The sequence below is a fragment of the Protopterus annectens genome, chromosome 8.part0, assembly GCF_019279795.1.
Source record: "Protopterus annectens isolate FY-2018-M chromosome 8.part0, PAN1.0, whole genome shotgun sequence".
NCBI classification, from domain to species: domain Eukaryota; kingdom Metazoa; phylum Chordata; order Ceratodontiformes; family Protopteridae; genus Protopterus; species Protopterus annectens.
Genome location: NC_056741.1, coordinates 662,057,092 through 662,077,521, shown reverse-complemented (window position 1 = coordinate 662,077,521; position 20,430 = coordinate 662,057,092). Strand labels below are relative to the sequence as shown.

At 36.4% G+C, this 20,430-nt stretch overlaps 1 gene segment (V, D, J or C); it reads right to left on the bottom strand.

Moving 5' to 3' along the window:
- The window catches only part of LOC122808971, a 265,511-nt gene that overhangs the window by 58,454 nt on the left and 186,627 nt on the right, over positions 1-20,430 (bottom strand). Inside the window, 1 exon segment of the C gene segment in view lies at positions 2,134-2,195. Within this exon segment, the coding sequence occupies positions 2,161-2,195 (35 nt within the window).

Here is a 20,430-nt window from a genome sequence, read left to right as displayed (position 1 = left end):
CAGTGAGCCAGTTTGCTGCCCATCTGGTAACATATGGATTGATACCTAGTTGAGAGAGTTCATCTATTATACCCGAGTGGGGAATAGTATGGAAAGCTTTGGGTATGTCAAGGTAGGTGGTGTGCATTGTCCTCCCCTTCCATGGCTTTGGTGACTGCCTGAAAGAAGTCAACCAAGTGTAACAGGCATGACCTCCCCTTGACAAAACCAAGCTATGTGGGATCAAGTGTTTGGAGATTGCCAGTGTCCTTGTTTATGAGGTCTATGATAATCCATTTAATGACCTTGCAGATCAGGCTAGTTAGGCTAATGAGTCTATAATTTCCTGAATCATTGGATGCTACACCTTTGTGCAAAGGGATGACAGTGGCTGTCCTCCACTCGGCTGGGATGAAGCTGGTACTCAGGCTTTAGGTGAATAGGGTGACTAATAGTGCTACAGGTTCCTGCCTGAGTGTATGTAGTATGCAGCCTGGGATGTTATCGGGTCCAATGGAGGCTATATTTTTTGCCTTTGAGAAGGCAGTGATGGCTTGCTCCCTAGAGATAAGGGAAGGGGGCAGGTGGTGGAAATGTCTTGATTTACTGATGGCGGGGTACAGGGGTGACATTTCTGCTGAACCTGTCTGCCAGCAGATTGGCTATATCTATAGCATTTGTGTATGCAGTGTCCCTGACCATCAGTTCTGAGCAGATCTGAGTGCTTCCTTTGAGATTACAGACATATGTGAAGAAGGCCTTATGATCACCTTTAGTAGCTGTGGCTAGTTTGGACATGAAGCTTGCTTTGGAGGATTTTGCTAGTGCTCTTATTTGCTTGTTCAGGCTAAGGGGAGATTGTTTCCACTTAGGCACCTGCTCTTTTTGGTCCTGGAAAGCAATTTTTTTCTTTTTATTATAGAGATTGTTTATTGCAGATGTCCACCAGACAGGTTATATAAATGCTCGTATATACTTTGGTGCAGATTTGCACATTTTGCCAGTTCCTATGGAGAGTAAGGGGAATGTGAAGCTGTTTATACCTTCCCTCAGGAGGTTGTAAACAGCTTTGGAGAAGTTTTTTTATGTTTGTTCCTAGCTGGGTGGGGGGGTATGGGTGGTTGAGATGGTGACTTCAAAAGTGACCACTTTGGGTTGGATCTTACATGGGGATGCTGCAGTGGTTACTCATGTTGGTTAATGCCAAGTCCAAGATATTATCACCTCCTATGGGGGTGTCAAGCAGCTGATTCAAGGCATTTGGATTGAGAAAAAACAAGGAATCTCTGGGCATTTGTATTTTGGCATGAATAGTTCTTCCAATCTATGGTTGGATAGTTAAAATTGCCCACAATCAAGGTAAAGGGTTAAATCTTGATAGATTCAAAGAGGTCCAGACAGGTGAAGTGGTCATCTTGAGTCAAAGTTGGGGGCTTGTAGCTAGCTATGATTTGAATAGGGATCTTGTCAATTGTTAATGGCACCTGGAGTGTCTCCTTTCACCCACTATTAATCACTGAATCATTCTGCTGTCCTTCAGACTCTGTTAAAGCCATGTGATACAAATGTGTTCACTATTATGCATTAAGTGAAGCTTCTTACATTTACCTTGATTTTAAAGTTGTGGTTCATTGAGAAATTTGCCCTCCTATTTGGGAATTAAAAACAAGAAGTCCATAATGACCTTTTATCCCCTTCATATGTTCTTGTTTTTTCTTTATATTCCATTTCTTTTTGTCTCTTAAATCCATGACTATGCTTTAATACTCTTGCCCCCTCCCTTATTGTAGTATTATGCTGCTACTATGGGGAAGTCCTTATTTCCCTCGTCTACTTCTCAGATGAAGCCTGGAAATAAACTGTTGCACCCCCATGCCTATACTCATTGCCTAAAATCTACTGTCTGCATGATGACATAGAAGCAGAGATGGGCATTCACCTACCACAGAAAAAGTAAACTATCAGTTTCCATTCATCCCACGATTTTTGATACCCTAGAATTCAAGCTTTGGCAGAAAGCTAAACTATGAGGAAGCACTGTTATTTTTTTTCAGAATAAAAATCATTAGTAACATGAGAATGATACTTCTGTGTGCACATTGGAACAGACAAGATCTGTAAGCAAAAGTGAAAAAAAAAAGAATAAGTATATACTTTGTTCTCCTGTTGTTCTTTTGACATTCATATATAATTCTTCTGTTTGAATAATCTTGGACCTGAAACATATAAATAAATAAAGTAAGCAAATAAATGAAAAAAAAAAATAATAGTTTCAAAAAGAATCGGCAAGTAATGCAGTGTTTGTTTTTGTACAGGAAATTCATATTTCATATCAGGATTTCTATGATGCAATATTCTACCATTGTATAACATGCAGTCAATTGTAAATTTCCAAAAACATGAAACTCTTCTGTGAAGTCTAGATAGAAAAATTTGCAGAGAAGGAGAAGTAGACTAGCAGAAATGAGATGGATTCCAAATAGTTGTAAAACAGACAAAACCAATCAACTTATCAGGTTCAATACTAAACAAACTAAACTATCAAAAAGTCAAAAGAAGAAAACTTTAATCACAATTAGCACTTTTGTCTTTACAAAAGTTCTTCAGATTGTAACATGTACAGTACAAGGCCATGGTTACAAATATTGGAGCACATGACATCATAAGGTGTGGCAAATATTAATATTAATGCCTTAATGGCTTCTTCTTGAAAGCTACAATAGAAATAATAGTCTATTTTAGACCAAGTGAATTATAAGCATCCAAATTGATTTGCCAACATATAATCTTTATAATTAAGCAAAGTTTTCCAACTTGCCCCTTCAGGCACCATCTATGGAACATCCATATTGGTCTCCCCTGGCTACTCCCTGCATGTTCTCTGTGAAAAAGAGGAGTATATCACATTCACTGCATTTAAGGTCACTTGACATCTTGCCCTCAATTTCAATTTCACATTACTTGAAAGAATCTCTAGACAGTAATTGTTCCATTCAATATAAATATGTTTTGGCTCACTCTCTCTATGTAATGGATAACGAATGGATGATACTGACTTCAAGAATAAAGTATTTAAGAAAAGTTGTTCCATTCAGCACTCCAAATAATCAACAGGTAGAAGTCTTTTGAAGGTCATGACCAATTCTATGAAAAAAAAAACAAAGGTCCAGATGCAGTGGACATAATCAGTTTTCTTGTTCAGACCTTGCCATCAGTGAAACTAATAAGGAACATCAATAATTATCTGACATGACCAAATTTTCCAAACAGCAGTCCATGCCTGCATTTCATTATTTGCACCTTCCAACAGCTACAGCTCACTATAATGTACTTTTATTATTTTACAAGATATTTTCTTGATCTTGGGACATTTAAAGTTGCATACACATATGCTGTTGTATGCAATACTATAAAATTGTTATGATAAGTAGTAAAGTGTAGACTATATTATGAAAAAAAGAACCTTGTCTTCCTTACATAGTTGAGACACATTTTCTACCTGCAGGAAACAGTATATTGATGTACCACATCCACCAGGCATTTATGTTGAAGAGCAGGATATGTTGGACTTAACATTAAATTACATGGAAGGAATATCCACCACCCATCATTATTGCCAATCATATAAATGAAATTTGAAAAGACAGCAAAATGACTGTTTATTTGTTTTTTTTTACTCATATTTTTTTATTTGATTTACAATAACAATTTAGAAAACAGAATGATTTACAATTTAAATGACAAATAATCATAAACTATGTACAAAATTTACAGAGACCTCAGTCAAGAAAAGATGGGAATAGCAAAAATATAAACAAAAAACAGGGTTATACAATATTCTATAGTTCTTGCTTCTAGATTGATTAGTTAGATGGAGACGTATCTGGATTCATTGTCTTAATAAGGGAGAAAACCTTCTTTCAAGGATTATTAGTCCATTTTCTACTATAAATTCTTAGTTCTTTTACCTTAATTTCTGTTGATGTTACTTTATCCAGTAGAGTCATGAAGTCTTTAACAGTTGGAATGGAGGGTGAAATCCATCTTCTTGTGATGCATTTTCTGGCTACTGCCAAAATTGTCCGAAGAAGATATTTATCTTTGTTATTCATTGTAATAGAATCATAAGGGAATCATTAAAGATAGCTTGAAGGAAATTTCCAATATTTTTCCAAGAATTTTTGATGAGAGAACATTTATAAAAGATATGATACCAATCAGCCTTACATTTTAGAGAGCATCTCCAACACGTTACCTCCTTAGAAAGATTACATTTAGCAATTCTATTAGGGGTATAGACTGTTCTATGCAAATATTTCCAGGAAAAAAATCTCCATACTTGTAAATTAGAAGTAAATTTAATGGAGTGTAGTAGATTAGTTTTATTTTCAGAGTTTAAGGATAATGTATAATCCCTGGTAATAAAGTCCCAAAATTTCTGATTAGGAATAGTTTTGTAGTTAATTATGACTTTATAGAGTTTTGAGATTAAACTTTTCCAACTAAGTTCTCCATGTAGGATTTAATGTATAAGAATTATAAATTTAGGTACAGATGTAAAGGGGGAGTTCTTTATTGTTCTGCATAGATCTTGAGTAAATGGAAGAATACTGTTAAGAGCTAACCAATCTGACTCTGATAAATTAAAAGTTTCAATTACATTTTTTGCATCAAGAGTAACTAAGTTCATTATACAATGATACCAGCATGTAATTTTTATCACTTCCCAGTTACTAAGAATAACTGCATTGATATTATTCACATTTTTTTAGTAATTTTAAAGTGGTATAGTAGTTGTATCCATAGTTTAATATCAATATTGTTGTTAATAAAACATCTAAAAATATTGTAAGTATAATTTATATAATTTAGATCTGTGGGTTTAATAACATTATATTGTAGATTAACACAAAGTGCATACAAAATGTATTGCTCAGATCATTTAGTTGTAAATGTCTTATTAATTTATTTTCATTTAGGATAATGGTTGCATGTAGGGATTTCCATGCTGAAAAAAATTTTGGATCAATCCAATTTAATATTGTTCTGAGATTAGAAGCTTTAATGTAGGATTCTATGTCACGATAATGTATTCCTGCCAATTCCCATGCTCTAATGTGGTTTGATAAAGCTATTCTATTTTTCTTTGGGTACCATAGGAATTTTAAAAGAATTATATTTATTTCTCTTAAAATATTCTCACTTGGTAATATAAGGATAGATAAAGCAATATAGTTTATTTCTGGTAACAAAATCATTTAATTAACTGTAACCTATCTTCAAAATTTAATTGTAACTTGTTCCATTTTTCTGTAAGAGTTTTTACTATGTTCACTATGTTGTTATAATTAGTATTTAAAGTTAATTCTATATTATCACACAGTACAATCCCTAGATATTTTAAAGAAGATACCTGTTTCCCAACTATTCCACTCTTAGTAGATGTAGTGTTATCATTAGGTTTTTTTTTTTATTTAGCAATATGTGATTGGACTTAGAACTACTGATTTTAAGCCCCAAGATATCATAGATTTTTTTAACTAGTAATTCTAATTCTTGCAAAGATTCTTCTGAGTTCATTAAAGTAAGTAAGATATCATCTGCAAATAGCATTATTTTAGATTTAAATTGATTCTATATATTAAAGCCTTTAATTCTGGGGTTAGAATGAATTTCCTAGGAAAAAGGTTCTATTGTTAATGCAAATAAGACTGGAGACATTGGACAACCTTGTTTGGTACCCCTAGTAATTTTAATAGATTCCTATGTAAATGCTCCTAATATAACATAGGCTAAATTATTGTTATAAATATTTCTTATAAAATTAATAAATTGGGTAGGGAATTTATATGATTCAAGAATTTTAAAAAGAAAATTCCAGTTCAGGTAGTCAAAGGCCTTCTCAATGTCTAGGGTGATTATAAGAGCTTCTTAATTATCCCTATTTAATATGTCTATGATGGGCAGAATTCTTTGGATGTTATCTTGAGTATGCCTATTATAAATAAATCATGTTTGATCTTCTGTGATGAGGTGTGTTAGTGATTTCTTGAATCTATTAATTAAAATGGACATTAGAAATTTATAATCATTATTGATCAAAGGGATTGGTCTATATGAACTACATAAGTGAGAATCTTTATTTTCTTTTAGTATAGGAGTAATTAATGAATATCTCCATGAAGGTGGAATTGTGCCTTGTAAGTATGATCCATTTAAAGCCTTATGTAAAGCTGATATAGCTGGGGATGGTGAAAGCTTATATATTTCATTAGTAATACTGTCAATACCTGGTGATTTATTATTTTTGCTTTCTTTAATCTTTTCATTAATTTCCTTTAGGGAAATTCATTTTTGAATTACATTAATTAAGTTCTTTGGTAAGTTTTTTTAATTTAGAAAAGTCTAGTTCATGATATGAAATACTCTGTTGAGGATCTTTTTTTTTGTATTGTTCTGAGAAGTGATATTTGAAGGCATCTAGAATATCGCTTATGTCTGAAACTTTTTTATTATTCCTACCTTCATGAGCTACACTTGTAATATTATGTTCAATGGAATGTATTTTTACTCTCAATGCTAGATTGTGCATATACTTTGGAGAAACAGAATAAGAGTTTAATTTTAATTTTTCTAGGGCTAAATTGGTTTTGTGAGTTAAAATGAGTTAAAATATCATTACATTTTTTATTAAAAAATTCAATTTCTTTTTTCTTATTCAGTAACATTTTGTATTATCATTGTTTATTAGTGCAATTTGTTTTTGTATGTTTGATAGTTCAGACTCCCACTGTTTTGTTTTATTATTAAACCATGTTATAATTTTGCCGTATAGATAGGCTTTTAAGGAATCCCATAAGATTACTACATTTACCTTGCTAGTTAGATTAGTGTCTAGAAAAAATGTATTTCTGAGTCTAGTCAAGGTTTAAACTGCTTTAATTTACTAATACAAGCTGGAATTGTTTTAATGAAGGTCAGTTTCTTAAAATTCATTTGAAGATTAAGAATGAGTGCATTGTGATCAGATATAGGACACAGAGTTATTGTAAAGTATGATAATTTTGTTTTTACTTCTTGAGATATAAAAATTTTATCAATTCCAGTCTGGGTCTTATGCCTAAAGTCACAGTGAGAAAATTCTAGTGAATTATCATTTTTGAGATAAAATAAATCATATAACTGTAAATTATCTGTCCATTTTTTTTAAGATATTTTCCTACAGAGGTAATACGAAAGGTATTTTATTAGAAGTTTCTGAGTCACTAAGTAAACAGTTAAAGTCTCCTCCTAGAATCAAACTACCCTTAAAGTTTTTAACGATAAGTTCTAAATGTTTTTTTTTATTGTTTTAACTCCAATTCCAGGAAACCAATAGGAGCTCACTAATGTCCAAATTCTGTTACTAAATTTTATTGTTATAATTGATAGAAGACCCTCTTTATCTTCATAACTGTAAATGATTTGGGGGGAGATAGCATTTTTTCCATAATGTTAAGACTCCTCTTATTTTTTAGTGTATGAAGAATTTGATAATTTTAAGTATTCATTTGGATTACAAATAAAGCTATCATTTGCTTTAAAGTGAGTTTCTTGTAGAAAATTTACTTGAGCTTTATTTAATTTCAAGTATTTTAGAAAATTAAATCTTTTCCTTGGGTTGTTTAAACCATTAACATTCAAAGAAAGAAAGGTCAAATCCATCTTATTTACTCAAAGATTAAGAATGATAAGAGGATATAATAGCAAGTGTGTGTAGTATTTAAGTCTTTGTAAACCCTTTTTGGAGAAGTTATGTTTTGTTGACAAATTACTAATTCCCATTAAGTGATATGCTTTGAATTTAGATTGAGGCTTGTAAAAAAGTAGTTAAAATTCAATAAAACCTGTAACTGACATGGAATGAAATCAATTCCTAATCTGACAGAATAAGAATATCCAGTCAGATTAATCATCTTTTCAAAGACTTGAACAAATTTGCCCGACTTGAGGCTCCAAAATATGTATTTTATGGAAATTCTGTAATTTTATTTGTATAAGAGAACAGCAATATATTGATGTAACAGAAGATTTGATTTTAATAAGTATATTTTATGTTTTGCTGGTAAAACATTGTTTGATTGAGAAAGAACCCATTATCATTACCACAAGTATTCTTACCAAGTCAATAATTTTATAACTTGACTGTGAATATGTATGAGAGAATTTATCAAAAAAAAAGTATTCACACAATAACTATCCATTTAAGCATTTCTATTTGACTTGATAGAGAAATAAACAATTTTTGCATTAGTTAGGATAAACATTAAATTTAATAATTAAACATCTAAAACAGTTTATAGCAATGACAGTAAGATTAAACATGCTGATGAATTGAGAATTACTTAAATAAATTTCACTCTTCACCAGACTAATATTAGTTTCATGACTTACAATGAATAGGGAAACTCTATCAAGCCAATTCCAATGTTGTAAGTCAAATTATGACTACTTATATAAAACCTTGTGTTTCACTTTCCTTTTCTTCCTTTCTCTTTCCCCTTTTTTCCTTGTATCTTCCCTCTCGTCCCTTCATTTTCTTTCCCAGTTCTCTACTCTTCCTTAGCTCTCTTTTAGAGATGTGGAATAACTTTAACATTTGTCTTTAGGCAATTGGTATAACTCTTCAAACACCTTAAGCAGAATTCTAGAATGTAATAACTGTCTATAACTCATGAATATTCTACATCTCCTTACTATCCTACTCCTCTTACATTTAAAATAAATTAGAAGAAAGAAGTTAGAATGCTCTTATTTTTTTGATATATTTTGCTTCATTGTTTAGTTAAGTGTTTTTTGTAACCTGTGTTTGGAGCTTTTTCTCCCCGGGCCCGCTGAAAATGGACACACATGCATCCGATCCTCCTCTCAAAAAAAAAAAAAATAAAAAATAAATAAAAAAACTCTTTACAGTGCAACTCAGTTGTTGGTTCATTACTCCACATTCATTTTTTATGAAGTAACACAGTTTCAACAGCAATTTATTGCATTTTCTAAAAAATACTACTCATCAAGTACATCCATAGTAGTAGAAATGAAGATGTGTCCTCACTACTAACCTTAGGGTCATAGTGTTAAGATTAAATATAACAAAACATTATACCTCTCTTATCATAAGGAGAAGCTGCAAGAAAAGGTAAAATTCATACACTTTTCCTTCCTGTGGCTGTAGTTCAACATTTAATTGTTGTGTGATTTTACTATTATATACTTTAAGGTATGCCACAAAAAAGGTGTAATAGGTTAGAGGCTTTTTAGCCATTTTATAGACCTAAGTTGTAGTTATGTCTTAGTCTACTGTGGAGGGTAATGAAGAAACATTCAGTGACAATATGGGCTTTACACAGCTGCAACCCAAATCTATTTCTCATGCTATAGTAACAAAAAATTGATTTAGATCATTAAAAGCATGATAATCTAATATTTAGGGCCATACCTCTAATGAAGTACTTTGACTTCATTTTCCTAACATAAGTATGGAGATACCATATGTAGAGTGGTTGTTACTTTATGATACAAAACATATGTTTATAAAAACTCATTTAAACTTTCAATTTGCAGTCATAACAAGTCTCACTTATTCAAATATAACCTTTCAAGTAAATAGCTACGAGTGCATATAAGTAAAATGAAAACATTTTTCTTTTCAAATCAACACTCGAGGCTAATGCTCCATGAAAAGAATCATTAAACTGTCATTTTAAATGCCGAAGCATTATTTGTTTCAGCCATGTATTTCAATACCAAAAGTAATTTAAACAGTACGTGTTTTGTTAGCTATCCATTTCAGTAGGTAGGTAGTAGGAAGGTAGTAACATGAGTGATTACTTGTTATACTAATATCTGAAGCCAAACTGTTTGTTTATTTTGTCTCTTCTTTCAAAAACCTACAATTACGAAGACCATAAAATATATATATATGTAGATATGTGTGTGTGTGTGTGTGTGTGTGTGTGTGTGTGTGTGTGTGTGTGTGTGTGTGTATATATATATATATATATATATATATATATATATATATATCTATATATATATATATAAATATATATATATATATATATATATATATATATATATATATATATATATATATATGGATCTACTTTGTTTGATAGAAAGCACATTTCACTGAAACTCATTCTGTCGAAATCTCATTTCACTGAAAATGAATTGCCTGAGCACAATTCACTGAAAGCTCAGTTCACTGAAAACTCATTTGACTGTAGGGCAATCCTTGAGTGAGTATATATAAAAAGGGGGGGCACAGCCCCCCACACTTGGGTGTGGGGGTGTGCAACCCCCTACATAGTTTGTCTATATATTATCTTTTGGAAAGAGTTATTCATTTGACTTGTAAGTATCCATGTGCCCCCCACACCCCCCTTACTATATATACTAACTCCACGATCGCACTACAGTGGGAAACAGGACATATACCTTTTTAGATGAAATAAGTTTCAGTGAAATGAGTTTTCAGTGTAGTGAGCTTTCAGTGAATTGTGCTCAGGCAATTCATTTTCTGTGAAATGAGACTTCGATGAAATGGGCTTCAATGAAATGTGTTTTCTGTCAAACAAAGTAGACCCATATATATATATATATATATATATATATATATATATATATATATATATATATATATATATAGATAGGTATGTGCGTATATATTTCAGAAAGTCAAACTCTATAAAGTTGACTTTCAGAAAAGTCAAAGGGTATGCAAAAGCAAAAACCTGTGCTTTTGCAAGGAGCAAGCTCAGTTACATCCTCTCATCCCCCTTGCAAATTATGTATATCACACTGGAGATTGCACTACAGTGGGAAAAAGGACAAATTTCCTAATCCACACAGTACCCCGATCTTAGTACAAACACTTCATGTTTTCAGGATGTCGATCATATGGTCCCAAGGTCTGACTTTCCAAAAAGTCAATCTTTTGATTTTGTTGTCTTTCGGCTTTTCTCGGTTAGGGGTCGCTACAGCGGAACCCCGGTCCGCTAATGATTGACAGTACATTTTTCACAAACACAGAGGTGTCAGCTTGACATTCAACCAAGGCACACCCATTTACGCATGTCATTCGAATGCCCACCCAATCGCAGGGAGGACATGCAGACTCCACACAGAAGGCACTCCCCGCACTCCAGACGAGAATCGAACAGGAGAACCTCTTGCTGTGAGGCAACAACTTTACCACTGCACCACCTTTTGATATAAACCCATTTTGATAGATACAGCTATATGTATCAGTATCTATATCTGCTATAGAAAGAGAGACAGACAGAGCTAGAGATATATGTGTGGAGTATATTTTGTCAACTGCTTGCTTTCTCAGAAGACTATGCTGGTGCCATTTTACATTAAAAGTTATGTTGATCAACATTCAAAGAATTCAGACATCATCTCATTAAGTGTTCCTGCTGAGAGATATGTGTATGTATATGTAAGTGTGTGTGTGTCTGTGTGGGGGGTTGGCGAGGTAAGTAGATAGTTTAAATTTTATGATGATGCATTTGTGTGTGTGTGTGTTTCTGTGTGGGGGGTTGGCGAGGTAAGTAGATAGTTTAAATTTTATGATGATGCATTTGCATGTGTGTGTTTTTGTGTCTGCATTTTGTAATGTATGTATGAGTGTTTCTGATTTAGGATTAGAGTTAGGGACTAAGTTAGGTGATAGCTTTAATGGTATGTATGTATGTGTTTTTATAGTTTTTGTGTGTGTGTGTGTGTGTGTGTGTGTGTGTGTGTGTGTGTGTGTGTGTGTGTGTGTGTGTGTGTGTGTGTGTGTGTGTGTGTGTGTGTGTGTGTGTGTGTGTGTGTGTGTGTGTGTGTGTGTGTGTGTGTGTGTGTGTGTGTGTGTGTGTGTGTGTGTGTGTGTGTAATGGATTGTTCTGAGGTAATATGTCAGGTTGGGGTTAATGGGAATGGTAGGGTTAGAGTTAGCACACATAAGTAAGGTGGGATGAGAAATATTAACTAATTTTTAAGCTTTCCAATCACAAAATGCATGCCCTTGTTTTAGTTTTGTTAGGTGTTTTTTTTCAATTTACATAGGCTTTGTTTTACAGAAATCAGTGTTTTGAATGCCAGCCTTTTTGCGTTGTGAAGAGAGGGTAACAGAATTATATCTATCAATCTATCTATATCTGTGTGTATATACACACACACACACACACATCTATATACATATATATATATATATATATATATATATATATATATATATATATATATAAAACCTTGCTTTGTGTGTGTGTGCGCGCGCATGTGTGTGTGCGCGCGCATGTGTGTGTAATATATATGTATATATATCTATATCTATATATATATATATATATATCTATATCTATATATATATATATATATATATATATATATATATATATATATATATATATATACACACAGTGGATATAAAAAGTGTACACACCCCTGTTAAAATGCCAAGTTTTTGTGATATAAAAAAATGAGACCACACTAAATCATTTCAAAACTTTTCCCACCTTTAATGTGACCTATAACCTTTACAATTTAATTGAAATACAAACAAAACTATTAGGGGAAAAATATAAAAAATAAAAAAAGGACAATAAACTGATTGCTTAAGTGTGCACACCCTTAAACTAATACTTTGTTGAAGCACTTTTTGATTTAATTACAGCATTCAGTCTTATTGGGTAGGAGTCTATCAGCATGCATCTTGACTTGGCAATATTTGCTCATTCTTCCTTGCAAAAGCACTCCATGGGCAGGATTCACGAAGCCTCCATGTAAGAGTTATAACTCTTACATGGAGGCTGCAGTTAAACGGAGTGATGTCAGCATACTTTGCATATTCATGAGAGCATGCTGAATCACACCTAAGTCTAATACGGTTCGTGTAAGACAGTAGGGGGCGTGTCCGTAGGCCGAGCCCTGCAAGCGGACACGCCCCCAGAAGAGTAAAAGTGCCCAAAGTAAACACCCATGACAGAGTCCACGGAAATGTGAATAAACACAACACAACACATGCCCCCACAGACTATGAACAGAAAATATATAAATGAACATGTGATATATTTTTTTTTAAATTGTAAAGATGTTTAACCGTGAGTGCTTCAGAGCGTGGCGTAGAGCAGCTATGGTTAGCAGTCAGTGGGAAAGCTTATAAGAACTAAATATGCAAAGTAAGCCAAGAAGCAATAGCATAGCGGTAGAGACGTCAGCTGAAGAACAGGCATTCATGGTTCGAGCCCCCACAACGCCAACTTTTATTTTTAGCAAAATAAGCACGAAACAAGTCCCTGACAAACATGTACACATATAAAATCACATTTTATGTAAAATGTAATGAACTAGTCCATTTATTTTGAAGAAATGTGAGGTAACAAAACAATAAAAAAATGCCAGATGTGCCTATAGCTGAGCTACAGTTTAACAAGGTGAGTGCATCTGCCCGTAGGTGAGCAGTGCTTTAACAGGTGCAAAATGAGTGCCCGTAGGTGAGCACTGGTTTCACACGCTGAAACTGTGTGCCCCTAGCTGAGCTGAGCATACTATGCATGCTGACAGCCAAATGAGGTGTAAGCCAGCGCACCCCGTTTGTGCGGAGCTGCGCACCACGCCAACAAGCTAACCGATGGGCAAAGTTGAGCAAGCTGTAAAAAACTGCCTTTACACAGACACACCACCTAGCCTGTCTAGACAGTCATAAAAAGCAGTGGCCAGGTTCGAACCCAGGATACCATGCACCATAGTCAAGTTACTGAACCACTAAGCTATGACAGCTGTACTCAGAAATGCAGTAATAGCAAATATATAGGAATGAATAGAAAGTGGTGCATGACAAAGCAGGTTTTGTGAAGTGGATACAATTCCAAAATGGCCAATCACAGATAAGTGCGGGAAAAACGGCATATATAAGCCCCATAGGCGGGAATACACAGCATAAATGATTGTAGAACTGACTTGCAGACAGAATGTCAGGTGTAGGTGAGGGTAGTTCCTTTTGAGTACAGAGGTGGGGCATTGAGGAGTCCAGATACATGGTCTGGCTCCTAGTCCACAATCATGAGGCCCAACTCATGCAGGGCCAGGTCCTGTGGGGAGCATATAGGGCTGAGGCGTGGGACCGGTTGGCTCATGATCTTACCAGTGCCACAGGGATTCCAAGGACTGGTGAGCAGGTCCATCACCACCATGCGGACCTGAAGAGACGCAAGCAGGACCAATTGAACCTTTGGATCCAGGAGGCCCAGCAAATGCCCAACACCCCACTACTGAGTAAGTTACATTTAATTATGTATGTAAGAAATTAAATTAGCTGATATTATGGAGATGTGTATTCCAATATTACTTCATTTATATTACAGCTGCAGGTGTCCGTTCTGTGAACCGCAGAGCCTATGGCGATAGGCTGGTGAGGTTGCACCACCAGGCAGGTCAGTAATGCACTACCAGTAACTGTAAAGAAATATAAAAGTATGACAGTTAGCAAAAGAGTGCAGTGTAGTCACTAAGTAATAAAATGTGCAAGTAACAGTGTAAAAGTGTTTGCAAGTATTGCTTGATTACAAAAGTGTGTTGCAGTCTGAAATCCAAACAGAAAAATGAAAATATCTGAAATAAAGTCTGAAATAAAGATGCCCCACCTATAATATCATAGTGCACAACCTGCAGCAGGCTGAAAAGTACAGCTGCAGAAGATGAGCAACTCACATCTGTGAAATATATCCTTGTTGAAATACTGAAACATGACAGAAGTGAGACTGCTGGAAAGGATTGTAATAACTACAGGTAAAACATGTCAATAAAGCCTAGAAGTAAGTACCATCCTGAATAGTAAAATGAAAACAAGTGAGAGGGTGTGAGAAAGAGTTATGAATCCCCCAATAAAGTAGTAATAACCCCTGTATAAAGTATACTGCAGTCAGTACAGAATGAAATGAATGTGACAAGTAGAACCAAACTGCGAAATGTGTCCAAAGTGTTGCTGCAGCTGGAATGTGTATCCCAAAATCTGGATATGCTGCTCTCAGTCTGCAATATGCAGATAGTATGATTGTCTGAAATATCAAACATCCACAGTTGTCTATAGCTATATAAAGCAAATGTAGCAGGATGATGTAGCTGAACAAAGCCAGATATGAACGTGTATGAATAACAATAAAATGTATATTGATGTAGCAGTAACAGTCCTATCACCAAATTGAAGTAGTTATCATATAGAAAACTGTAGTTAGAACAGTAGTGTGTATATATCTGTAGCTATTAGAAATGTACAGCATATGTATTGGTATTCGAAGGTGTTAATAATATATTCTTCACCCCACCCTATAACCACATATAATCCATTCCACGTGAAAATGGTATGTGCAATCACAAAACACCCCTGGACATTTGTCCTCATGGGTCATAAATATTTGCATGTCCGTTGATGCATCTGCCCTGTTCATACATCCAAACCTGATGGCCTGTTGTCATCAATCAACCCTGCATGTTGTTGGACTGTGTATTGCTGTTCAAATTATGCATGTGTTATGCTTGCTGTTCAATGGTGTGAATATCTGGGTGTTTGGTTAATGGGAATACTAATGCATGCTGTTACAACTAATTGCAAATGGTATTGTATGTTAGTAACCAAAACTGTCATGACATAATGCAAAACATAGGACGACAGGGAAGGCGGGTTCCAGCGGACCCAACTCTCCCACCTCAGCTGGCGAGTGCACCTGGCACTAGTGCCCAGTCTGGACCCTCCTCCTGTGGCCCTGTGCCACCTGCGGGTGGAAGCGCTGCAGGGGGTGGGGCCCGTCCCCCCTCTGCAAGCGTGGCCGGAGGAGAACCACCACTCACCCTCCGTAGCGTCCAGACTGTGGTGCGTAGGGAGATCCGGGACTCTGTTCTCGAGCCCCTACGCCAGCTTGAGGCACAAGGTGGCACAACTTACGGGCATGCCTGTTGCCCGGCCTACACAGCCCCCAGCACAGCCCCATCCTGGGCAGTGAAGGAACAGTGGCAACTGCCCATGGGTGGTGATATCAGTTCCACTGTTGCCATCTGTGGGCTCATGGGCTCTGGATATCCAAACCTCCTTCCCCGTCAATTGTGTAACCCCCCACACGTGTCATACACCGCCCCTGTATGCGTCTTGTTTGTCTTGTCTGTTGACCTATCCAAACTACCTCCCCAGCTATACCGACTTCCTTCACCTGACATACCACTCTCACCTGAAAAAAAAAAAAGGGCACTCTGTACCCACAAAAAAATTACGCCCCATATATAGCTGCCCATTCCGCACATATGTCTACCAGACATGGAAACTATCAATTACAATTGGCTGTACAACAAGTATTATTGTTGTCCTTACACCTCTCACAGGGGTGGAAGGTATCAAATGTCACACCAAATTACAAACATATGCACAGCTGTTGCTGATGAAGAAATGGGCAGCTATGGGCCTTACCTACATCCCTCCTGCAAATCCCAAGCTTGTTTCCCTACTGTCTTACCCTCTTTGTGACCACTTTTTCACCACTTTCCTGTCTCCCCATTTTCATTTCTTTCAAAGAAAATAGCGCAGGTGTGCGCAAGAGTAAGCACGTTTAAGCAGTTGTAAGCGGGTGTGAGCGTGTGTGCGCAAAGCTGAGCGCCAGTGCGCATGCGTGAGCTCTGCGCAAACCAGCGCTAACCCGGTTACAACTGCTTAAAAGTGCCTTAGTCATTCTGATTGACAGGTCCTGTAGTCAGTTCAAAAGCAAAATAAAATCCCACTGTCAGTCCTGAACCCATGACTTTAGAAACAGTAGTCTGCATGACTTACCACTAAGCCATGACTGTTATACAAGAATATTGTGCTAAAATAAATATATCATGTAATAGTAGGAATGAATGTAAATGGAATATAGGATGTGTAGTACACAAAGCATGTCATTTAGAATTACTGTCAAAACTAGTGGATTTCCATAATAGTAGTGTGTGAACAGAAACAGCCATGCTAGTTGGTAGCTAGTAGGTAATAATGTCACTGTAGCACCTTGCAAGCCACACACATACTCACAGCAGGATAATCACTGCCCATACCCCACAACCTCTTACAGGAACACATCCGGACCAAGTAATAAAATATGTGGAGCAAAGGCCCAAAACCAGGGACACATTACAAATAATGTTACAAGAAACGCAGACAGTTCAGAGAGTAACAGGGTCTGCATTTTGTGGGATGTTTGGAAGGGTATGAAGTCTGAAACTTAAATGTTTGTCACTATATTCTGACTTGAGCCCAGAGTGATTTGCCAGAAAAAGCTGTGCATGAGATATTGACCAAAATATGAGGCAGAAATGTGGACAACCTGCAAATATTTGTACACATGAGAGGTCTGACACCACCATATTTGAATAGTTAAGAGCCTAGACATAGCAACAGTGAATGACTTACAGGGATGCCCCACAGACTCCATGTGAAATGTACAAACAGTAGGCAGAAAGGTGTAACAACACATGCAATGGTAACTATGGAGTCCTGAAAGTATTCACCACTTGCATGGCAGAATAAGTGTAGTAATACATATGCTTATGCTAACCCACAGTCACAACTGCAGCATACAAGACAATTTAATGGGTGTACCCCACTGAAATGTACCATTCCATGAGGCAGATAACAGATGAACCTGAGAGTCTCTGGGGCCTGCTCAGCAGCATACTCAAATACCCTAATAGATGTCAAGGCCCACACCATAGCCAGACCACACTGCATGCTGTAACACCCTAGCAGATATAGCAAGCATTCCAAGGTGTGAATGTACATGGAAAATAGGAAAGCTACAGCAGCACACTACAGTCAGGACACCTAGCAGGCATACAAGTAGTGACTGTAAAGGGCAAATATTGAAGCCTTAGCAACAAAGTGCAAGCAAAAGTGAAAGGAAAGCACACACACACACATTAACAGTAGTAGTAGTTGTAGGTGTCAGTGTACATACACAGTTAGTACAGGAAACTGGAGAAATGAATGGAGGAATGTTAATCTACAACACAGCAGGAAATATGAGAGAGATACCAACCTTTACACTCACAGAACATTGTCCACAGCATACCAGCTATGGACATGTAGGTCGGTGTTCCCCTGCCCTTAAAATCTGAAAGGGCTACGCCTATCTCACATACCTTTTTATAGCACTGTTCTGAAATCACAGTGAGAACTGCAATCAGTACACAACTGGCTGCATGCAATTAGCAAATGCTGGCTAACAACTGGTGCAGAGGCCATCACATGGACATATGCAGATGCCTACAAAAGTATGCTGTACTCCCAGTCCACACATGCAATACTTTCATTGCACCCTGAGGAGGATGTGAGAGACAGACAGACAGCGAGAGAGAGAGAGAGAGAGAGACAGAGACAGAGACAGAGACAGAGAAAATTGAAATTAAGCAGACACAAACAAAACTCTTCAGCAACAGCCACCTGAAAGCTGACAACTGGCAAGTGGAGCAGCAGGATAGAAAACCAGATGGCAACACAAGCAGCTGTGACAAACACAGGTAATGTAAAGTAATACTATAAAGGTCTACATACTGTGAACCCTCCATATGTGTCATTGGTCTGTATCCATATGTATATGAAGATGTGTAAAGGGCAGGGGACATACAGCAACTATCAGTGAAGGCTGTACATACATTTGTATGTGAGAGTATCTATGTGCACATATCAATGTAGGTTGACTGTAGGTTGTAGTGCAATGTACAAAGTAGGTTTCACAGTTATGTATGTTTAGCAGTATGTTAGTGTGTGTATACAGTATGGTAGACAAACATGTTGATATACCTGTCTATCATATGGATACGTATGTATGTCAAAATATATATGTATGTATATATACATAGAGAGAGATGTAGGAATACATAGACAGATGTAGATAGATAGAATATGTACAAACATATATATGTAATGCACACATACAGATATAGATATATGTAGATACATATACAAAGACAGACTGATCTGACTATCTACAGGTATGACTGTATATGACGACCTCAACACCCCCTGTCCCAACCCCTCTGTCACTCTCACCTCCTTTGTGCCCCCCCCATATCTATAGCAATATATGTACATCAATATATATATATATATATGTGTATATGTATACAGACATATATATATATATATATATATATATATATATATATATATATATACATATATATATATATATACATATATATATATATATATATATATATATATATAGAGAGAGAGAGAGAGATGTATTGAAACAGGTGCCTGGTGACAAAGGCATGGAGTGAACACCAGTGTCAAAACTGGAGTACCATACCCCATTTCAAATCACCTACACCAGTAACCATCAGATATGTGATTGGTTGCCCACCACTGCATGTGTCAGTGGTGAACAGGGTCATAAATGTGTACAATAGTGTCCCCAATGATATTCACAGTGGCACACTATTCCTGGAATACCTGCACATAGTATGTGTCAGCAGACATGGTGTGTCAGCTATGGACATGTAGGTCGGTGTTCCCCTCCACACCACATAATGGATGCCATGGTATGGACCTCACATGACAGCTACAGATATGGAGAAGGACACAGTGACATGTACAACACTGTGACAATGCACTCAAACACATTACCAATGCACAGTGACTGACAACACCACAGAGTACACACATACTACCCACACAGAGGTTACCACTCCCGGATTTACATATGTAAGTCACACCCATGACAGATGTCCAACAACCATAGTAACACCTCACACCATCCACAACCTAAATGACTGCTGTGTGTCATCCATGCCACTGCAATAGAGAGCACATGTGTAGGTAAAAGTTCCTACCCACAGATAAGACATACCCTGCAATAAACCACACAGTGTTAAGAAGCAAGACTCCCAATGAGTACATGTCACACATACCCCTGCTGAATGTTAGTCAGATAGGTAATATGCCATATGAGTCACCCTGTGTAACTGTGTGACAGCAGCAGGTACCATCACACCACATGTGTCACAATGGTCAGGGTAGCAGAACAGTATTCTGCTGTAGTCCCAGGGGCAATAGTATATTGTATATTATTGTATTGTAATGTAATGTATTGTGTTGTATTGCATTGGTATGTTGAGGTGCCTCCTTCGTGGAGTGGAACCACTGCTGCTGTGCGCCAGTGTACAGGTACGTATCCTGTAGTCAGGCTAGTGTTACATAGCACTTCTATATGTGTGTTTAGCTCCTGTCAGAGTTTATGTAGCATGCAACTGGGGATACCATCAGGTCCCAGTCATGTTGTGTATTCTGCTTTCATGAGGGCGGCTCTCACCTGGACATCTGTGATAACAGGGAGGTTACAGTCAGCTGGGATAACTATGTCTTATTTTGGGGGAGAGGGCAGGGTGACACCTGCACTGAACCTG